The sequence below is a fragment of the Notolabrus celidotus genome, chromosome 1 (assembly GCF_009762535.1).
Source record: "Notolabrus celidotus isolate fNotCel1 chromosome 1, fNotCel1.pri, whole genome shotgun sequence".
Taxonomy (NCBI): Eukaryota; Metazoa; Chordata; class Actinopteri; order Labriformes; family Labridae; genus Notolabrus; species Notolabrus celidotus.
In genome coordinates, this window is record NC_048272.1 from 31,455,718 (window position 1) to 31,475,043 (window position 19,326).

A 19,326-nucleotide genomic window follows, 5' to 3' on the forward strand; every position below is an offset into this window, starting at 1 on the left:
CCTATGTCATTGTCCTCTGTTTTCTGTTTTCTGTCCTCCATCCCCTTTCCTCTTATCCTTCTTCTGTTCTCCATCTTGCTCCCGTCGTCCTACGTCTTGGTCCTCGGTCCTTATTCCTCTGTCCTCCTTCCTTTGCCCTCTGTCCCTTGTCCTCTGCCCTCCCTCCCTCGTCTTCCGTCCTCTTTCATCTGTCCTCCATCCTCCATACTCCTTCCTCTGTCCTCTTTCCTCCTTTCTCTGTCCCCTGTCCTTTGCCCTCTGTTCTCTCTCTTTCGTCATCCTTCTTCTTTCCATCCTTCGTCCTCCCTCCTTTGTCCTCCATCATCTGTCCTCTATCCTACGTCCTCTCTCCTCTGCCCTCTGTCCTGCCTCCTCTGTCCTGCCTCCTCTGTCCTACAGGGATTGTCTTCTCACTGACAGACAGGTCGACCTCCTCCACCATGAGGATCGACGCCCTCTCCTTCTTCAACGTCCTCCTCCTCACTCATCCTCCTCAATCCTTCCAGCCTCACATGCAGGTTCTCTCAGACTCCTCTCACACATGTCTTACAGACGTTTTATACGCTGAGTGTTACACTCAGCAGGGACACAGTCTGTGGTTGTAACAACATGTTTTGAGGAAGAGCACATTAACTCTCCTCTTTATCCTCCATGCTGCGGTCCCTGCAGGTGCTGCTGCCCCCGGTGGTGGCGTGTGTGGAGGACACCTTCTACAAGATCACCTCCGAGGCTCTGCTGGTCACACAGCAGCTGGTCAGAGTGATGAGGCCGCAGGGACAGAACGCCACTGCTGCAGTATTCGACCCAAAGCCGTTCGTCAGAGAGGTGCGGTGGTCGGCCTGCTCTCTCTTCAGATCTGTTGTGGAGTTAAATATTCTGTTGGAATCAATAAACCCTAAAAATAGGCGACTCCAGACGCTCTACAGACTCTCGATAAGTAGTTCTGTTCTGTCAGATCAGAAGTTGTTGCGATGCAACCTGAAGATAAACGATCACAACCTTATGACAGACATCCTGAATGAATTAACTTTGCCTGAACTGTCTCTGGAGACAGAGAGCTCACGTTTGCCCGCTTACTTTCGTTTTTTTTAGCATGAAAACCTTTGTCTCTGAAAGTTTAAATTCTATCTGTCGGATGTGTTTGGTCTCGAAAGCTTAAAGAAGCATCACATTTGGTCCGTCCAGGTGTTTTCTGTGACCCTGAAGAGGCTGAAAGCCACAGACCATCGACAGGAGGTGAAAGAGAGGGCTATCTCCAGTATGGGTCACATGGTGTGTCACCTTGGCGATCACCGGGGGCGGAGCTACAGGTGTGTTTTGGCGATCTCCTGAGAGGTTAAAGAATGAGATCACGAGACTGACAGCAGTGAGGACCATAACACTCGTCTCTGCTTCTCCATTGAAGGTTCGACATGATCAGCATTTTTTATTTTTTTCATTTGTATTTAAAGTCTTTCCTGTCAAAGTATTCTCTGTGTCTCTCTCTCTCTCTTTCCAGATCGACCTGTCGTCCATACTGGCTGACACTCTCTCCACGTTGGGATCCTTTTTGAGGAAGAACCAGCGAGCTCTGAAGCTCTGCACACTGGCGTGTCTGACCGCGCTCGTCTCTCATCATCGCTGCGGGCATCAAACCTGCAGCTCTGGAGCCCGTGCTGAGTGAGCTCCCCGCTCTGGTGGACGAGAGCGACATGCACGTATCACAGGTGCTGCACACGCTTAACCCATGCTCAACACGGCTCCTTCCTGTCTTCCTAATCCTGAAACCACACGCAATAGTTCCTCTGTGTTCTGTCTCTGCTCAGGTGTCTGTCTCCCTGCTGACCTGTCTGGCCAAAGCTTGTCCGTCCTCTCTGACAAAGATCAGCTCCTCCGTGCTGTCAGGCGTCCTCAGACTCGTTCCACTCTCCGCTGCTGCAGGGTGGAGCGCTCACGGCCATACTGGACTTCCTGCAGGCTCTGGTGCTCTCCAAAACCAGCAACATGGCTTCAGGTAGGATGGTGTGTGTGTGTTTGTGGTCCCTCCTCTCTTCTCCTTCCTTCCTCATCCCTCTCTCCTCCCTTCAGTCAGTTTGCTGAAGGCACTCATGGGCTCCGTTCAGAGCTCTCAGTGCTCGGTGGACGGCTCCGTCCCCCACAGACAGTCCTCCTGTCGTGGCTCGCTGTGTGGCGCTCTGTGCTCCTCCTGCCCAAAAACAGAGGCTCCAGGCACCGTCACCTCACTCCTGCAGGAGGTCAGTGGGCAGTTCAGCAGGTTGGTATCTCCTCCTGGCTCCTTGTTTCTATATCCTCCTCCTCTCCTCTCCTCAGGTTGAAACATCCCGGCTCTCCTGAATCCGCTCGGGTCCTGGCTCTGCTGTGTCTGGGAGAGGTGGGAAGGAGCGGCAGTCTGGGAGGGAGTAAGGAGGTGCAGGGAGTCATCCTGGAGGCCATCTCCTCCACCAATGAGGAGGTGAGAAAACAACAGAAACTCTTTTATTTTAAAGGTCGTGGTTTGAGGCCTTGTTTGTCTTTGTTGACTTAACAGCCGAAGAGTGAGAGGATGTGAAGGGTCTGACTTAACTGACCCCTCAGATACTCCATAGATTTAGACTCCAGGAGCAGAACAACACACGTGCAGCTGAGTTTCCCAGCTTCCACTTGAACTATCAGGGGTTACAGTTTATGTGAAACTTGAATTCCACCTTAAATGGCTCGAGCTTTATTGCAGCCAGGATAAACGAGCTAATTTCTTTAATCACGGACGTGAAAAAGATTTGCGACGCCTTTACTTCACTTTTAAAAATGAATCATTTGACCCTCTTTTTTTCTGTGGATACAAGTTCAGTAAGTTGTTGAACATGCAGTACGAGTTAAGAGGATTAAAATAACCTCATACCGTGTTAAGAAAGGTGCGTTATTAATTAGAAAAAGTAGTACCAATTAATGCTGAAATAGTGCAGAATATAAAGAAGATGAAGATGCGGGAAAACGATGAACATGATGAAATAATAATGTAGATGAGTGTTCCGTCTGTTCACACTGTAAAATCGTCTGTCTTTTTCTCCTAAAGTTATGTGAAAGTTTTGCAAATATCAGGACAGAGACACAGCGTTATTCACTTCCTCCTTTTTAATAACGTGTGATGTTTGGTGATGTCAGGTGAAGACGGCGGCGTCCTGCGCGTTAGGCAGCATGGCGGTCGGCAGCCTGAACGACTACCTGCCCTTCCTACTGAAGGAAATCTCCTCTCAGCCCCGCAGACAGTACCTCCTGCTCCACTCTCTGAAGGAGGTCATAAGGTGTGTGCTCACCTGTTTCTGTGATTCTCTGCGGCTGTCATAACTCCTCTGGTGTCTCCTTTTATCTCTGTGAATTCAATATTTCAAGGAGCAGCTAACCTTTTGGCGCCTCTGGTGGCAGGGACGGAAAGAGTTTATTGAAACCTGCAGCAGACAGCAACATGATTACGTTTATTTGCTTTCTATACAGCAGCAGTGTAGTTTTTTTATTTTTCCTTCTTTGTTTTGTCTCTCTCTCTCTCTCCCTCAGTGCCTGTCCGGCCTCTAGTCTATCGCCCCATGTGGAGTCCATCTGGTCTTTGCTGTTTCAGCACTGTGAGTGTCAGGAGGAGGGGACCAGGAACCTGGTGGCCGGTGTTTGGGAAAGCTCACCTTAGTGAACCTTGAGCAGCTTTTACCTCGTCTGAAGCAGCAGCTGAGAGCAGGTACCATGAGTGGGACACCATCCATCCCTCCACCATGTTCCTGTTAAAGCTTCATTTATAAGTGACTCATTTAAAAGCCTCTCGCGCCCTCCTATTCCTCCTCTCAGGTTCTCCTCTGGCTCGCAGCACCGTGGTGACAGCTGTAAAGTTCACCATCGTTGATCAGCCGGCTCCCATCGACGCCCTGCTGAAGGCTGCATAGGTAAACACACACCGGCACAAACACAGGCGGCCTGATTTAGGTGATTCTTAAAGGATAGTTCCACCGTTTAACTTCTGCTTCACTGTCTTTACTTGCAAATTCCTCAAACACCCGTTGACAAACAGGATCAACCTCATCCACGTCTGTGATGTCCTCTCTCCTCCTTAGGTGACTTCCTGAAGATGCTGCAGGACGAGGACATCAACGTGCGCCGTGTCGCTCTGTCATGTTCAACTCTGCGGCTCACAACAAACCTCACTGATCCGCGGCCTCCTAACAACTGTGCTGCCTCACCTGTACAAGGAGACCCAGATCAGAAGGACCTCATCAGAGAGGTGTGTCAACTGGATGGAGTCTAAAATGCATTTCATGATTGATGTTTTAATCTCGGTGTACTGTGTGTTTGTAATGTGTTTGCAGGTGGAGATGGGTACGTTCAAACACACAGTGGGATGACGGTCTTGATGTTCGTAAAGCTGCGTTCGAGTGCATGTACACTCTGCTGGACAGCTGCCTGGAGGGGCTGGATGTCCTGCAGTTCTTGGATCATGTAGAGGAAGGACTCAAAGATCACTACGACATCAGGGTGAGCAGAAAACACACAGACGATAACATAACTAAAGACCTGATCAGGTGTTTGTCTGCTCACCGCGGTGTGTCTTCTGTTCTTGCTGTAGATGCTGACTTCCTGATGTTAGCCAGGCTGGCGTCTCTGTGTCCGGCTGCTGTCCTCCAAAGACTGGACAGACTGTCGAAACCTCTGAAGGCCACCTGCACCACCAAGGTGAGGGAAGCACAGACTGATTTAAATATTGACAGCTCTCTAAAGTAAAGCCAAACATTAGAGCTCCCCTTATGGCTGGCTGCAGTATAGGCTAAAGCCTGCCACTTCCATGTGAACCTAATGGGACATGGGTTCAAACTCTAAATCCAAAGGTCAAATAAATGTTTGTCAAAATGGTTTCTGTCTTTACAGATAGTTCTCATCACCTAATTAAGTCTCAGTGTTCATGTTCTGACTAGTTCACGTCTGAATTAATTATTAATGCTATAAAAATAGGTATAAAGCAGGACAGAGGGAGGAGGAGGAGTAAGATTTATTTTTTAGATCCAACTTTTCTTCAGAATTTGACATTTTTCTTGAAATTCGAGATCAAAGACAGAATTCTAGAACCCTACCTTTGATCTTAGACTTCTCTTCCATTATCAACGCCATGATTGTCAGCTTGAAGCTGACTTCAGGACAGTCAACTTTCTGCACTCAGGTCTAAGCAAGCGGCAACCTCCGGCCGCAAGAATTGAAGCCAATGCGGAAAACTTAAAACTGCAGTTTCTCAAGTGCCCGCTTTTAGGCTGGCTCTGGAAATACCAGAAACCACATACACACAAATTCAAAAAAAGCCGATCTTTACAGCAGAAATAAACATGTTTACAGCCTGGTACAAAAAAGTGTAGTCTGGATAGCTAATTTCTTTATCGGCACACCACTGTGAGTGGCTTCAAAACAGCGCTTCAGAAACAGATGGGTGACGTTATGGATACATTGTTTTATACAGTCTATGGGTCTAAATGACTTCCTCGGGTTAGCATGTTTGGCAAGTCATATGTCCTACCATTGAAGGGAACAGTAGTTTCACACATACAGGGTGTGTATAAAACTGAGAAATCGGCCAAAGTGGAACTCCTTTAAAGTGCAAATGCTGTTGCATTATCCAGGGATCAATGGACGTGACTTAAAACCAGCATTTTGGGTGCTGCTCCATGTGCAGAGCTTAAAGTCTTTGTTGCAGCGGGTGAGTGTTCAGTCTCGGTCCTGGCCCCGACAATTTTCTGCATGTTCCCCCCACTCTCTACTCCACACTTTCCTGTCTCTCTTCAGCTGTCCCATCAAATAAAGGCAAAAATGCCCCAAAATATGACTGAAAAAAATAAGTAAAAACTGTTTTGAAATGCAAAAATAAAAATAAAAACTTCAAATATGAGCAGAAATGCCATTAGTCTTAATTTAAAACAGCCCTAAAAAACTGAAGAAAACTTGTGGTTCTCTGCTTGGAGATGCCATCATTGATATTATTGTTGAAATGTTTTGGAGTTAAGAGGGAGACAAACAGATTAGGTCCAGCATTTCTTAATGTTGCTGTATCAGGTGGTGACGCACCATCTTCTTTAAATAAAGGATCTTTGAGGAAAAACAGCAACAAGGTATTGTGGGCATCCATGCCAAACTTATACTTGTGAATGTGTGTGTATAATGTAAAACCTGAGGCAGCTTTGAGTAGTGTACGGAGCTTAAACAAGTAGCAGCACTGAATGCCCGCCTCCCTCCTCTGCAGTTAAGGCTGGGGTCTGTGAAGCAGGAGTTTGAGAAGCAGGAAGAGCTTCGGCGCTCTGCCATGCGAGCTGTCGCCGCCCTGCTGGCAGTCTCCAGAGGTGGAGAGGAGCCCCAGCATGGCCGACTTTGCCAACCAGATCAGAACCAATGCTGACATGGCGTCCATCTACCAGAGCGTGCAGGGAGGGGAGGGAGGAGGCATGGCGCCGGCAGAGAGCATGGACGTCAGCTTGAACAATGAACGCTTTAAGGAAAGGGTTTTATCATGATGTTACTTTTAAAAGATGGGCGTGAAAAATACAGGAAATAAAACAACTTGAGAATGAAATCACAGCTGTGTTTGTCTTCTCATTTGTTCCTTTTTTAGTTTACCTTTTCTTCTCTGGAAAAAATAAACTCTGTGATTGGGAAACTTTTGTGTCATCACATTTATTTATCTTTAGTTCAGTGCAAGTTAAATGAACAGATGCAACCCTTTTGAACATCAGTACAGTCTGTGCCTGGGGTTGTGCCACAAACGGCATGAGCAAATCATCGCCACAGACATGATTTCACTCAGGAGGGAAATATGGACAGTGAGGTTTGGCTACCTGTAGGCAGAATAAAAAACACACGCAGAGTCTGCTGGAGGGGAAAGAAAACAACACAAAGCAGTCAGTTTAGCTTTGTTAACAGGTGCTTCCCTGTTCAAGAACAATGTCTTTAAAACACCCTCCATTCAGTCTGTGCAAATCTAAAAAAGAGACAACTTTAAAACTGTAAAATCTGTAAAAAGTTATACTTCACCTCTAATTATTGTGCTTATTTTGATGTTTTGGGTTGTCTTGTAATTGTCAGATAGTTACATGTAAAAGTAAATGACAGTATGGTCTGAATTATATGATTACTGATATTATAATGAGTGTATTTTCACTGAATAATGAAAAATAAACAAATATGACTCACTGTACTTAAAAAAAAGAATCATTTATTGTCTCGTACACACACAGAAATCTTCCACTCTTTGTGAAACAGCGTCAGGATGTCACACTTCTCTCATCTTTGCACCACTGTGCATGATAGAGCTCTATTAGTGCCCATTGGTTTACACTACTTTTCACAATGCATTGTGGGGAAACAATTCTCACCCACAAACCGTACAGCACTGCAAAATGCTGAATTCCACTGCAGTGTAACAAGAAGAAGAAAGTGGCGGGATTTAACATCTTAATACTGTGGTGCATTTCCTGATGCTTGTGCTGCATTGAAACAAAAAACACTAACAAACCTAGAAGGCCGGCTAGAAGAGCAGAAAGAGCAAACATCCAGACTTCTACAATATGAAATCTGCCTCCTCCAGGTCTACCCTTCTAAATCTATAACACCGGTTTAGATACAGTCATACCTTGCCAAGGTGTCATCATCTCAGCTCTACTTCCTGTTATGTATTTCTATTTACAACATATTTTACATAGATTTTTTCCAAAAAGATGTTAATTTATCATTTTTGAACAAATGTAAATATGTGTATATCAAATGCTTTACTTTACTTACGTGTAAGAAGTTTTTAGTCGGCCGGGAATTTCATTTGAGTTTTAGGGTCCAATTAGAGAAGAGAAAAGATTTTGAGACTGAGTCGTAAATTTACAAAACTGACGTCACTGATTTAAGAGAATAAAGTCGTTTTTTAGTCTTAGGTTACTCTGTATTTTATTTGAAGGGGAAGATCAGAGGAGCAGCCAGCGGCCTGTACTAAAACGAGGAACGTGGAGCATCTTGTGACGCCATACTTTAGTTAGTTTAACTTCACAAGATGACCCACGCTCCTCGTTTTACTGCAAGAGGCTGGCTGCTCCTCTGATATCATCTTATATCTGATTCAACATTTAAATGAGCGCAGTATGTGATTACCACTTTTCTCTTAAAAATATACAGATTTATTCCTGTAACATTTCAACTTAATTCTCATAAATTTACCTCTTAAAGCTTGTAAAGTCAAATCTTGTAAAATTGAAAAGTTTCCTCGTATTTATTTACGACTTTATTGTCATACATTTCTGAGGTCTGGTAAAATGACAACTTTTTTACTTTTAAGTTTACGATTTAATTCTTGTTAATTTACTTTTTTTTTGTAAAATTACAACTTTCTTCTCATTAAATGAGGACTTTCTGTAATGTAAATGTACAAATTTTGTCTCCTAAATGTACGACTATTTTCTCATGAATTTTACAACTTATTCTCCTAAAAAAACAAATGTATTCACCTAAATTAAAATCTTTACTCTTGTAAAACTAAGACTTCAATCTCATTATTTTACAACTTTAAACTCTTACATTTTCTAGTTTATTCTCATAATGTTCCAACTTTTTCTTGTACATTTTTAAGTTTGCCTTGGTGAAATTACAACTTCCTCTCATAACTTTACAAATTTGTTGTCATATTCACAGGTGTAGTCTTGTAAATTTACAAAATGTTCTCAGAAATATTAAGATTCTGTGCATGATAATTCAGGTTTTTTATTCTCACAAATGAACGGCTTTAAATTCTTAAATTTACAATTAAATGATCGTTAATTTACGACTTATTGCTCTTAAATCTCCTAGTTTTTTCCTGTAAAGTTATGACTTCACTGTAATCCTTAATGTGGCTAAAATCCTCTGTTATATGTTCATGAGTTGGATCAAGATTAGTATGTAATAGTTCTTGTACCGTTAGGTTTTTTGCTTTTTTTGCATGGAGGGACATGGGAATACACAGTATTGGGGAGCTGTACTTGGAGGGGGTGTTTGCATCTTTCCAACAGCTTAAAGGGAAATATGGCCTGCCATGTCAGGATTTCTTTAGATATTTACAGGTGAGGAGTTACGTGAGATCACATATGCCGGCCTTTGAAAGTGCAAGGCCCGACAAACTTGTTAGCTGTCTTAAGCATCTTGGTAGGTCAAAAAGTATAATCTCCAACCTGTACAGTGCATTTCAGACTATGGCCCTCGGAGTTTCTGACATCCTTAAAGCAAGCTGGGAGGCAGACCTTGGGGAACAATTATCAGAGGACACCTGGAATGAAAGCTTGAAATATGTGCACGATTGTTCCATTAATGCGCGACATTGTTTGATTCAATTTAAAATTTTGCACAGACTGCACTATTCAAAGTCTAAATTGCACGGAATATTCCCAGAAATTTCACCACACTGTGATAAATGCAATTCAACAGAATCAACTTTAACACACAGTTATGTCCTGTGTCCCAGCTTGCAGAATTTCTGGATTGGAATCTTTAATTTTCTTTCACAAGTTCTGGGGGTGGAGATTAAACCTGATCCCATATTGATCATCTTCGGGGTGTCAGAGGGGCTCAGGAACCTCCAAGTCTCTGAACGCTGTCTTTTATCTTATGGGCTGCTTACTGCTAAGAAACTGATCCTCCTATTTTGGAAGAAGAAAGAAGCACCTACCCTCAAAGTATGGTTAACAGAGATTACAGACACACTTCACTTAGATAGAATTAGATTTGTTCTTAATAACAGACTTGAGAAGTTTGAGAAAATTTGGCGCCCACTGATCTCCTTTTGGCAGAATTGAAATGATCAACTTTGTGTACACTGTCAGGTAGCACTCCTTGGGAGGGTTGAGGGAGGGGGGAGGCTGGGATAGTTTTAGTTATAGTTATAGTTCTACTGTCTACTCTATGAGGAAGACAGCTTTGCCTGACAATAAGGAATGAATAATCCGAATTAGTGATGATGTAATGTCTGTAAGACCAGGCTTTTGATTCACGTTGTTACATGAAAATTGAATGTTGATGTGGATGCTTTGTGGAGATCCTGTTTTTCCGTAATAAACATATTGAAACACAGAATGTAATAGTTCTTGGACCCTGCCTCATCTTTCCAGAGTTTCATCAAAATCAGATAATTTTTTTCTCATATTATGCGACCTAAAGGACAAGCAATTGTTTGAATAATACCCTTCATGTTAGAGGACAGTTCTTTCATGAAGTCAAACAGAGTGAATTATTTCTTTTGTGGCTTGTTGACCGTTGAGTAGAGAGGCTCCTCGGAAGGGCGGGATGGATGGATGATGTATGTGTCGACTGGACTTGGTCGTACAGAAGAATATTCACAGGCGGAGTAGCTGGGTTTGAGGATCAGACTGTCACCAGCAGCTTTGTCAGGGCTCTGTTTGAAGTTGATGGTGGAGTACTGCAGTGAGGCAGAGGGGTTTGTGGGAAAATTCACGGTGGCATAAACCGATTTCATTGAGTTTGGATTCCGGACGCCCTCCTGGATCTCCTCGTAGACGTAATCCTGCCCAGAAAAGAAAGTGTTGTTCATTAACAGATCATATCTAATACTAACAGTAAGGACCATCCAGGGGAACGCTCCTGTACTGCGGGATATTTAGTGCAACACTCTCAGCTGAAATAAACAAAGTCGGCGATCACTGATCAAAACAGTATTTTAAAATTAACATGTCTCTATTCTCTCTGGGCAAAGTCATAACATAACATTTCCCATAAGAAGATCGACAACTTGACCGCTCCCCAAAAGGGAAGCCAAAACGTTTAGAGCCCCCCCTCCTGACTGGCTGCAGTATGGGTCATAAACATAGACTGTATGAGTAATGGACGTAGTATCAGTGACGTCACCCATCTGTCCCTAAAGGCTGTTTAGTCGGCGGGAGCCATATTGGAAATACTGAAGTCACCTAACTTCTGTGAGCTAGTGTGAGGTAATAAGGCAGGCTTTGAGCCTCCGAGCCAACAGCTACAGTGTTCCCACCTGTCAATCAAGTCAGCTGTGTCTCTCATTGTGGAAAACTCGTAATCTTAATATATTTGCAATTGCCGTGTTCTGAAAAAATTCACCCTCTGTACAGTGTGTGCCGATCTAGAAATTAGCTATTTAGACTACATTTGTCATTTGTGCCAGGCTGTAAACATGTTTATTTCTGCTGTAAGGATTGGCTTTTTTAAATTTGTGTGTGTGTGGTTTCCGGTTCTTCCAGAGCCAGCCTCAAGTAGACACCAAGCGGCAACCTCCGGTCTCAAACGATAAAGCCTATGCGGAAGTGCTATAAACTGCAATACACATGTTTAAAACCTGGTTAAAAAAACGGCATGGCCCTACGAAGCTAATCTCTCTAACGGCACACACTGTACGGGGGTGAATTTTTTTCTAACGTGACGGTTCAGAAGATATTAAGATTACAAGTTTTTCCCAAATAAGGACATGACTGACGTGACTCCCGGTCGGGAACACATAGCTGTTGGCTAGGGGGCTCACACTACGTCACACTCTGCCTGGTTGAGTTCCGCATTTCCAATATGGCTGCTGCCGTCGATTTGCTTCAAAACAGCTCTCAGGAACAGATGGGTGACGTCACGGATACTATGTCCATATTTTATACAGTCTATGGTAGACACTTGAAAACCTGCAGTTTTTAAGGTTGCCGCTTGGTAATGGACCCTGCCTCCTCCATGTTAACAGATGGGACGTGGGACAAACTCTAAATCAAAACACAGGTCAAATAAATGTTTGTCAAAAATGTTTTTCTGTCATTACAGTTAGATCTTATCATGCTGATTTATGTCAGTGTTCATTTTACTGACTAGTTTACTTTGGTTTATTATTTGATGCTATAAAAAGAGGTATATAGAAGGAAAGAGGGGAGGAGCAAATTAAAATTCTTTCTTCAGAATTTTGACTTTTCTCTTGATTCTGAGATCAAAGACATTCTAGAACTTTGCCTTTGATCCCACAGGCAGGATTTTCTTACACTGATTGACAGCTGTGTTGACCAATGAGGCTACTGCAGCGCTCACCAGATTATCAGAGTGGAGGAGGAACTGTCATGAGTTGCTTTTGTTTTGTATTTTCTTAATTGTATACTGTCTCTGATTTCTTGTTTTATTTATTAATTTACCTTGTTTCATCCTTGTTTATATTCTGTATAAGTTATGTTTAGTGATCCTTGTGTGTACCTGTAGTCTATCATGGTTCCTGTTTTATTTTGTAGTTGTTGCTCCTTTTGTGTTTAGTTTAGTTTTACTTCCTGTGTTTTCCCTCCTTTCTGATCACCCAGTGTGTATTTAGTCTCTGTGCTTCCTCCCTCCTGTCAGTTCCTTGTTATGTTATATGTGTTACCTTGCCTTGTCTTGCTCTCGTGTTTCTCGTTTTCCCATGGATTTGTTTGAGTAAGCTTTATTTTTATCTCCTGTTGTTTTTTTTTTGTGAATTTTAGTCTCCACTTTGGGTCCACCTCTTTTGTTTTTTGTAAATTTCACAGGAAGGGTGAGAGGAAACATCACAAACACTAACACAAGAGTCATTGAACTTTACATAACTATGAATGTCTGCTTCAAACCCACACAAGAATCTGTGACGCTGTGGACTGGACCCAGCTGAGGGAGCCAGGACGTTTTGGATATAGAATCAAAAGTATACTGCGTAACGTCTAACTTCCACAAGAGCCTTGTTTGATAATATCTCCTCTAATTCTAGTCAATGTGTTTACTTCCACTGCCTCTGCTCTGCTCCATCTCAGCTCCGGCAATCCTGAGCCCTCCACAGCAGATACGACTCCTATTTTTGTTGGATGCCGGTGCACAGAGTATCAATTCAGCACAGAGCAGATCAGAGAATGTCAGGAACACAAATGCTTAACTGTATGACATGTTTTGGTCATGAGAAAACCCAGTTGCACTGTTTCATTTATAAATTGCAAACTTATTTTGGGGGTTTTACCTCTTTGTGCTGCGAGGCTGCTCCGTTCTTGGGGCGTTTTGAAAACCCTGACGCAAAGACAAAAAACAAGAACAGGAAAATTAAGATAATTCATATGACATGAAATAAACGGATCTCAACACTTTAATCAGTGAACACTTACAAAGAAGAGCAAACAGAGTTGCCCATGTTGATGACTGCGTATTTCCACTCATAAGGACGTGACTATCACCATACACCGCAGATAAAGATCAGTGGTAGATTAACTTTAAGGCATGTTTAACGTCACATTTCGTCTATGTTTTAACCATAAAGACGTCTGATTTGACACCCTTTTGACTTCACAGGATGAAGAAGTCCTTATTGTGGTTTTGTTTGCGCAATAGGTTTCATGTTCTGTAAACTGGTGATAAATCTCTTACGTTTGTATATAAGGACTGAGAGTAGCACGAAGAGCAGCAGCAGAGCGACTACGCAGACGATCACAGTGATAACAAGCCCAGATCTATCTGCAGGAAAATATCAAGAATCAATTAAAACAGTCAACTCTGAATTTTAAAGATGCTTAAAAAACATTTGAATATTGCTCTCCTGCAGCAGGAGGTTAAAGTTTTCTGACCGGCTCGCTCACCAGGACTCTTAGGAGATGCAGGAGTTGACTGAGTCGTAGAAACAGGAGTTGTTTTTGAGGATGGCACTGAAAGGAAGTAAAAGTACGTAAAAACATAGAAGTTAAAGAATACTAATAATTTAAACATGAATTTGTGCAAAAATCATTATTTATTAATTCAATATTTCTTCTGAATAATAGAGGAATTTACTTCAAGAGCAGAGTTTATTTAGGTAGTTATATGAAGTCTAAGTCTTCAGACAAAAAATACCTCTGAGTGTTACATTTCAATTCATTTTCACTTTTTATTGTTTTAGTCCACAAAAGCCCAGACTCAGTGTAAAATGTTAATAAAACAGTTTTATGGTTTTTGCAAATGATATAAATTTCTAGTCTAGATATAAATTTGTTGCCAGCAACACATTTCAACAGTTGGTATAGAGACATGTGTACTGTCGTATTCATCAGCTCTTCTTTTAACAACACCCTGTAAACGTAGGTGAACACAAGAGACCAGTTTCTGTAGTTTAAGTGAAATGTCCCATTCTTGCCTGATAGAGGATTTCAGCTGCTCGACAGTTCAGGGTCTTGTTTATTATGTTTTACCTTTCAAATGTTTTCAGTGGGTGACAAGTCAGGACTGCAGGCAGACCAGTTCAGCACCTGGGCTCTTCTACTACAGAGCCATGCTGTTGTTATATGTGCAGAATGTGGTTTATCATTGTCTTACTGAAATATGTAAGGTCTTCCTGAAAAAATTCATTGTCTGGATGGCAGCATATGTTGCTCCTAAACCTATATAAACTGATCAGCATTCATGGAGCCTTCACAGATGTGTAAGCTACCCATGCCATGGAACACTTATGAGCCCCATACCACCAGGGATGCTGGCTTTGAACTGTGAGCTGATAACAAGCCGAGTGGTCCCTCTCCTCTTTAGAGCGGAGAACACAGCATCCATGATTTCCGAAAAGAATGTCAGATTTTGATTCATCAGACCACAGGACAGCTTTCCACTTCCCTCAGTCCATCTTAAGCGGGCTCAGGTCCAGAGAAGTCTCCAGTGTTTCTGGATCAAGTTTATATGGTTTCCTCTTTGCATGGTTCAGTTTTAACATGCATTTGTGGATAAAGTGATGAACAGAAAATGTTTTTTGAAGGGATTTTGAGCCCATGTGATGATCTCCACTACAGAGTCATGTCTGTTTTTAATGTAGTGATTTCCACTACAGAGTCATGTCTGTTTTTAATGCAGTGATTTCCACTACAGAGTCATGTCTGTTTTTAATGTAGTGATTTCCACTACAGAGTCATGTCTGTTTTTAATGTAGTGATTTCCACTACAGAGTCATGTCTGTTTTTAATGTAGTGATTTCCACTACAGAGTCATGTCTGCTTTTAATGTAGTGATTTCCACTACAGAGTCATGTCTGCTTTTAATGTAGTGATTTCCACTACAGAGTCATGTCTGTTTTTAATGTAGTGATTTCCACTACGAAGTCATGTCTGTTTTTAATGCAGTGATCTCCACTACAGAGTCATGTTTCTTTTAGATTAGAGCAGAGACAGCCACAATTACTAGATCCACTGTCGTTCACACAACTCTGCTGTCATGCTTGTATTCACTATTAAGAATTAATATACAAAAGATTTAATGATGCATGAAGCAGCAGAACTAAAGGAGTAAAGACGTTGATTGAAAACGTTTCTGACATGATTAATAGAAGTGTTGAGATCTGAATCTTTTGTTAAAGTGACAGTCGAGGTTTGGTTTAACAGAATGTAAAGATTTGTAAATGAAACCTTCACTCCAGCATGAAGGTGTTAAACATGAACACATCACGCCTTCTGTTGTACCCACCCTAATGAACAAACCACACCACTTCCTTTGGCTGTTTTCCACCTGAGGAGGTTGCTAACACATCTCTTTCTCACAGTGTTTTTTTAACTCCCCTGGTGTCTCACTCACCTACAATCATGGAGAGTCTGTGGTAGAACGGGTTACTGAGAGAGCTGTCGGTACGTTTTGCCCCACACCAGTATGTCCCATTGTCCTGTGCTGTGACATCTCTCACTGTGATGGTGATGTTTCTATCCTTTGGATGATCCTTCATGGAAAACCTCCCATTGGTTCTGTTGTTGTTGCTGATTAGAGGCTGACATACAGACGGATCTTCCCCCTTACAGATGAACTTATTTATGGGAGCACTTTCTGAGTATTTACACCAGTAAGAAAAAGTCTGTCCAACAACTGGAGACCTTTTGGGATTAGGAATACCTGTAGGCAGACAGATTGTATGAAACATGTTTAATAAGAGTCACCTTCATATAATGTGTTAGGAAGTCAGAAGTGTCAGATGAGTGTGGCCCACCTTCAGTTTTTAGAGTTATCTTTCTGACTCCAGCTCGATAACCTTTGTCAGATCTCAGTCCGCACCAGTAGACGCCTTTATGCTGTGAGGACATGACACTGATGGGCACGCTGAACACTCTGTGGGTCTCTGTGAGAGTGAACGTCTCGTTTGACCTCACAGAGTATCCTGTAGGTAAGATATCCTCACAGATAGGACCACTCTCTTTGCAGATAAACGTGTCATCAGAGTTGTCTTCATGGTCTGGGTCTTCACATGTGATGGTGGTCTTAGCTTTTTCATACGCTGTTTGATCGAAAGGTCTCTGGCACACTGTAAATAAAACAGAATAACAAATGCTAAATGAAGGTAAGTGAACCAGACTGAACATGTACATCATCTAACCACACACAGCAAGCTGAGTCCTTTACTGAACACACGTGTTTGTCTGTAATTAGTTCCTCACTGAGCGGAGCTTTGAGGACAGGAAAGGAAAGTTTAACAGAACTGAAAGTTTTCTATCACCACATCAAATTCAGAATATTTATAAACACATAAACTTTATTTTGTTTAAGACTGTGTGACGATTTTAGGGACCCAATAGCATGTGAAAATACAAAATATTTTAGTTTCTACATTTTGTGTCATCTTTTATTTCATTGAACATTTCCTTTAAAGAAGTACGTCCAGTTTTAGACACAAGGTTACTGAAAAACACTGAAAAAACAAAGTGAGTATCTTACCAGTGTTCAGACCGAGTGTGATGGAGACATGGGGTGAACTACTGCCAAATTTACACTGCCACTCCCCGGCGTCCTTAGTTTGAAGCTGTTCGATGATCACCCTCAGATTTCCTTTTGTTTTATTGTGGTACATGGAAACTCTTTCTTTTGTTATCCACTCATTGGTTTTGGAACTTTGTAGGGAAGTTTTGGTTTGATTTATTACATATATTTTTTTGCAATTTGATTTCATGTTGGGATATTGGCAGGTGAATTCAACCCATCCCCCCAGGCATCCCTTCACTTCAGACTTGGCCTCACAACCTGTGGATCAGAAAGAGAGAAAACTTCACATCATGTTATCAGAGTTAATTTAGCCCTAATTTACTCTGCTAACTGAATTCTATTTTATCTTATTTTATTTTATTTAATATTTTAAGCTTGTGTACCTTTATATACATTTTTTAAATATTTTCAGGCCACGGTGTTCTTTCTCCTACTGTAGGGAGAACGATGAGCAAAAAAATCAATAAGTTATTTAATTAATTAATTAAAAACAAAAAAAATATTAAAATGAATTAACAAATAAATAAAATGAAATAAATTGATTTATAACTACAATTTTAAAAAGTAATATATAAAATTAAATTCATAAATAAAGTAAATTAAATAAATTAAAGTAAAACATGTATAAATATATTTTAATAAATAAATAAAATAAAGAAATATATAAAGTAAATAAATAAATTTGATTTAATTAAATGATAGAATGTATTTTTAATAAATTCATATTTCAATCAAAAATACTTTAATTTCTCTGTGTGAGACACAGTTGGCGTTGCTGTTTCAGCACGCACCCCAGAGGTTAGAGTCTTTGTCACAGCAGCTGCTAATTTGACTCCTTGCCACGACCCTTTGCTTCAGGTCTTCCCCCCTCTCTCTACTCTCCACATTTTCTTTCTATCTTTATCTGTTATCTCAATAAAGGCAAAAATTGCCCCAAAATAATCCTTCTCTCACTCTCTCTCTCGCCCTTTGTGTGTGTGTGTGTGTGTGTGTGCAGATAAAGAAGATTCAGTCTTTGGACTTATTTGAAGTGATCCATATTTATATAAACAATAGATTACAGGACGACGTGCTTTCAGTAATTGAACAGAAATGTTCAGTGTCTCTTCACTGACGACTCTTCAGGATTCTGTCCAGAATCACCAGCAGTAAAAAACTCACTGAGACAATTATGTCATCTCTAGCAGCGGATTCTTTCTGACTTTGATCCAACACTTAAACGCTGATTTTTCTGCACCTGTTTGGCTCTTTGAATAAAATGCACATGGATATTTTTTCAGTGAGTTTCACTTCTGCTCCCTTCTTCTCTGCTTTAAGACCTGACTCCACAATAACAGAGTCTGAATGAACGGAGGACTAACCTGTTCACACTGAAATAAAGGCTCTGAAGCCAGTGTGCAAAGAGAAGTTTGTCAGGAGTGATCATTACCAGACGATAGATTCAATAAATTAAAGACATCAGATGTTAAAACTGGCTGTGTGGAAAGCTTTAAAGCACCTTTTATAACACATTGTAGAGTTTGTATCGCTGCTGTGTTTGACCGCTGGTTAATCCCTGAGAAAGCTGGTCTGAGTTACTAAATGATTGAGTTTGTTGTAAAGTCTCAGGTAACGTGACTCACCTGTCATCAGTGAGAGGAGCAGCAGGACAAAGCCTCTCATGTCGTCCACCTTGGATGCTGAACTCGTCCTTAAAATGACGGTTTGTTTAGTCAGTTCCTCTTTTTGTGCAGTGACTGATCTGCAGCCTCTGCACAGCCCCCGTTTCCTGAGATAATATTCATGATTATTATCAAAGTTACCCGCCTACGTCTTATCCTCTTGCTCCATTGTTTCCTCTCTGTGCATGAGTTTTAGTATATCACAGTATTAATTCTATGAATACATGTTTATTGATGTTTAAAAGGAGCTTTTGCACAAACTAGCCACTCTGTCTCACCATCAGTGATGAAATGAGTAGCTCTAAAGAGTGTGAATAAAATGAGCATTTTAATCAGCCTCATTTTGTTACAGGAAGCAACTTATAAGCAACACTATCAGCTATCTCCAGCTCTGTGTTTAGGAAATGAAGTCACCACATGTTTGTGTTATTTCCGTCTGTAGAGAACTTTTTAGATGTGAGATACAAACAATCAGATTTTGTTAAATCAAGTAAAGGATGATGACAAACTCGCTGCAAAGGTGAAACTTCTTTAATGTCACCACAGAACAAATTTATTTATCTCATACTTTATAGAAAAGGACTTAAAAAGAGACTAAATGTACAAGTGCATTGTTTATTTTTCAACATGCAAGAAACATAAAATTAAAACAGTTGCATGCTGTATAAAGCCTGATAAATAACATCATCAGTCTGAGGCTGATCTTAACAATTTAGAGTAAGAATCTTCTTAAACCCAGCTGCAACTTGTTGAAAAATGCACAGAGCAAACGCTGCAGTTCCTCTCGTGTCCACTGGAGGCTGTCTCCAAAAGAGAGTCAGCCTCCATAGCGCCTCATACTGAGAGTGCAAACTTTACTGCAGAAATAAACATGTTTACAGACTGGGACCAAACAACTTTTTTGGTTTCTGTTGCTCATTTCTCTATGCATGTCAACTGCACAGGGATAAATCATTATGTAGCTCACCTG

At 41.4% G+C, this 19,326-nt stretch overlaps 2 protein-coding genes across 2 annotated transcripts in view; one reads left to right on the forward strand and one right to left on the reverse strand.

The window, feature by feature from the left end:
* Positions 1–6,571, forward strand: part of cand2 (cullin-associated and neddylation-dissociated 2 (putative)) — a 12,956-nt gene extending 6,385 nt beyond the window's left edge. The window contains 24 exon segments of the mRNA XM_034681841.1: positions 400–518; positions 670–825; positions 1,186–1,328; positions 1,330–1,405; positions 1,499–1,618; positions 1,620–1,706; positions 1,806–1,901; positions 1,903–1,993; positions 2,068–2,235; positions 2,313–2,452; positions 3,142–3,281; positions 3,532–3,632; positions 3,635–3,706; positions 3,814–3,897; positions 3,900–3,908; positions 4,077–4,127; positions 4,130–4,162; positions 4,165–4,221; positions 4,224–4,243; positions 4,329–4,358; positions 4,360–4,498; positions 4,586–4,692; positions 6,242–6,331; positions 6,333–6,571. Of these exon segments, the coding sequence (XP_034537732.1) occupies positions 400–518; positions 670–825; positions 1,186–1,328; positions 1,330–1,405; positions 1,499–1,618; positions 1,620–1,706; positions 1,806–1,901; positions 1,903–1,993; positions 2,068–2,235; positions 2,313–2,452; positions 3,142–3,281; positions 3,532–3,632; positions 3,635–3,706; positions 3,814–3,897; positions 3,900–3,908; positions 4,077–4,127; positions 4,130–4,162; positions 4,165–4,221; positions 4,224–4,243; positions 4,329–4,358; positions 4,360–4,498; positions 4,586–4,692; positions 6,242–6,331; positions 6,333–6,509 (2,306 nt within the window). The 3' untranslated portion in view covers positions 6,510–6,571.
* A 616-nt stretch (positions 6,572–7,187) lies between these two features.
* Positions 7,188–18,408, reverse strand: LOC117811518 (polymeric immunoglobulin receptor-like). Its single transcript, XM_034681854.1, has 8 exons — positions 18,318–18,408; positions 16,651–16,953; positions 15,929–16,240; positions 15,526–15,834; positions 13,578–13,643; positions 13,369–13,455; positions 12,968–13,014; positions 7,188–10,528 (listed from the first exon to the last, which is right to left on the reverse strand). The coding sequence occupies exons 1-8, from the start codon at positions 18,355–18,357 to the stop codon at positions 10,235–10,237; spliced, it is 1,458 nt and encodes a 485-aa protein (XP_034537745.1). The 5' UTR covers positions 18,358–18,408; the 3' UTR covers positions 7,188–10,234.
* Between the last annotated feature and the right edge of the window lie 918 nt (positions 18,409–19,326).

Excerpts from the sequence above, each read along its gene's own strand:
- LOC117811518 (XM_034681854.1), bottom strand. The coding sequence starts at position 18,357 with ATGAGAGGCTTTGTCCTGCTGCTCCTCTCACTGATGACAG. Across the intron at positions 13,456-13,577 it reads TGCATCTCCTAAGAGTCCTG|ATAGATCTGGGCTTGTTATC; the intron begins GTGAGCGAGCCG and ends ATTTTCCTGCAG. Across the intron at positions 13,015-13,368 it reads CTCAGTCCTTATATACAAAC|GGTTTTCAAAACGCCCCAAG; the intron begins GTAAGAGATTTA and ends TCTTTGCGTCAG.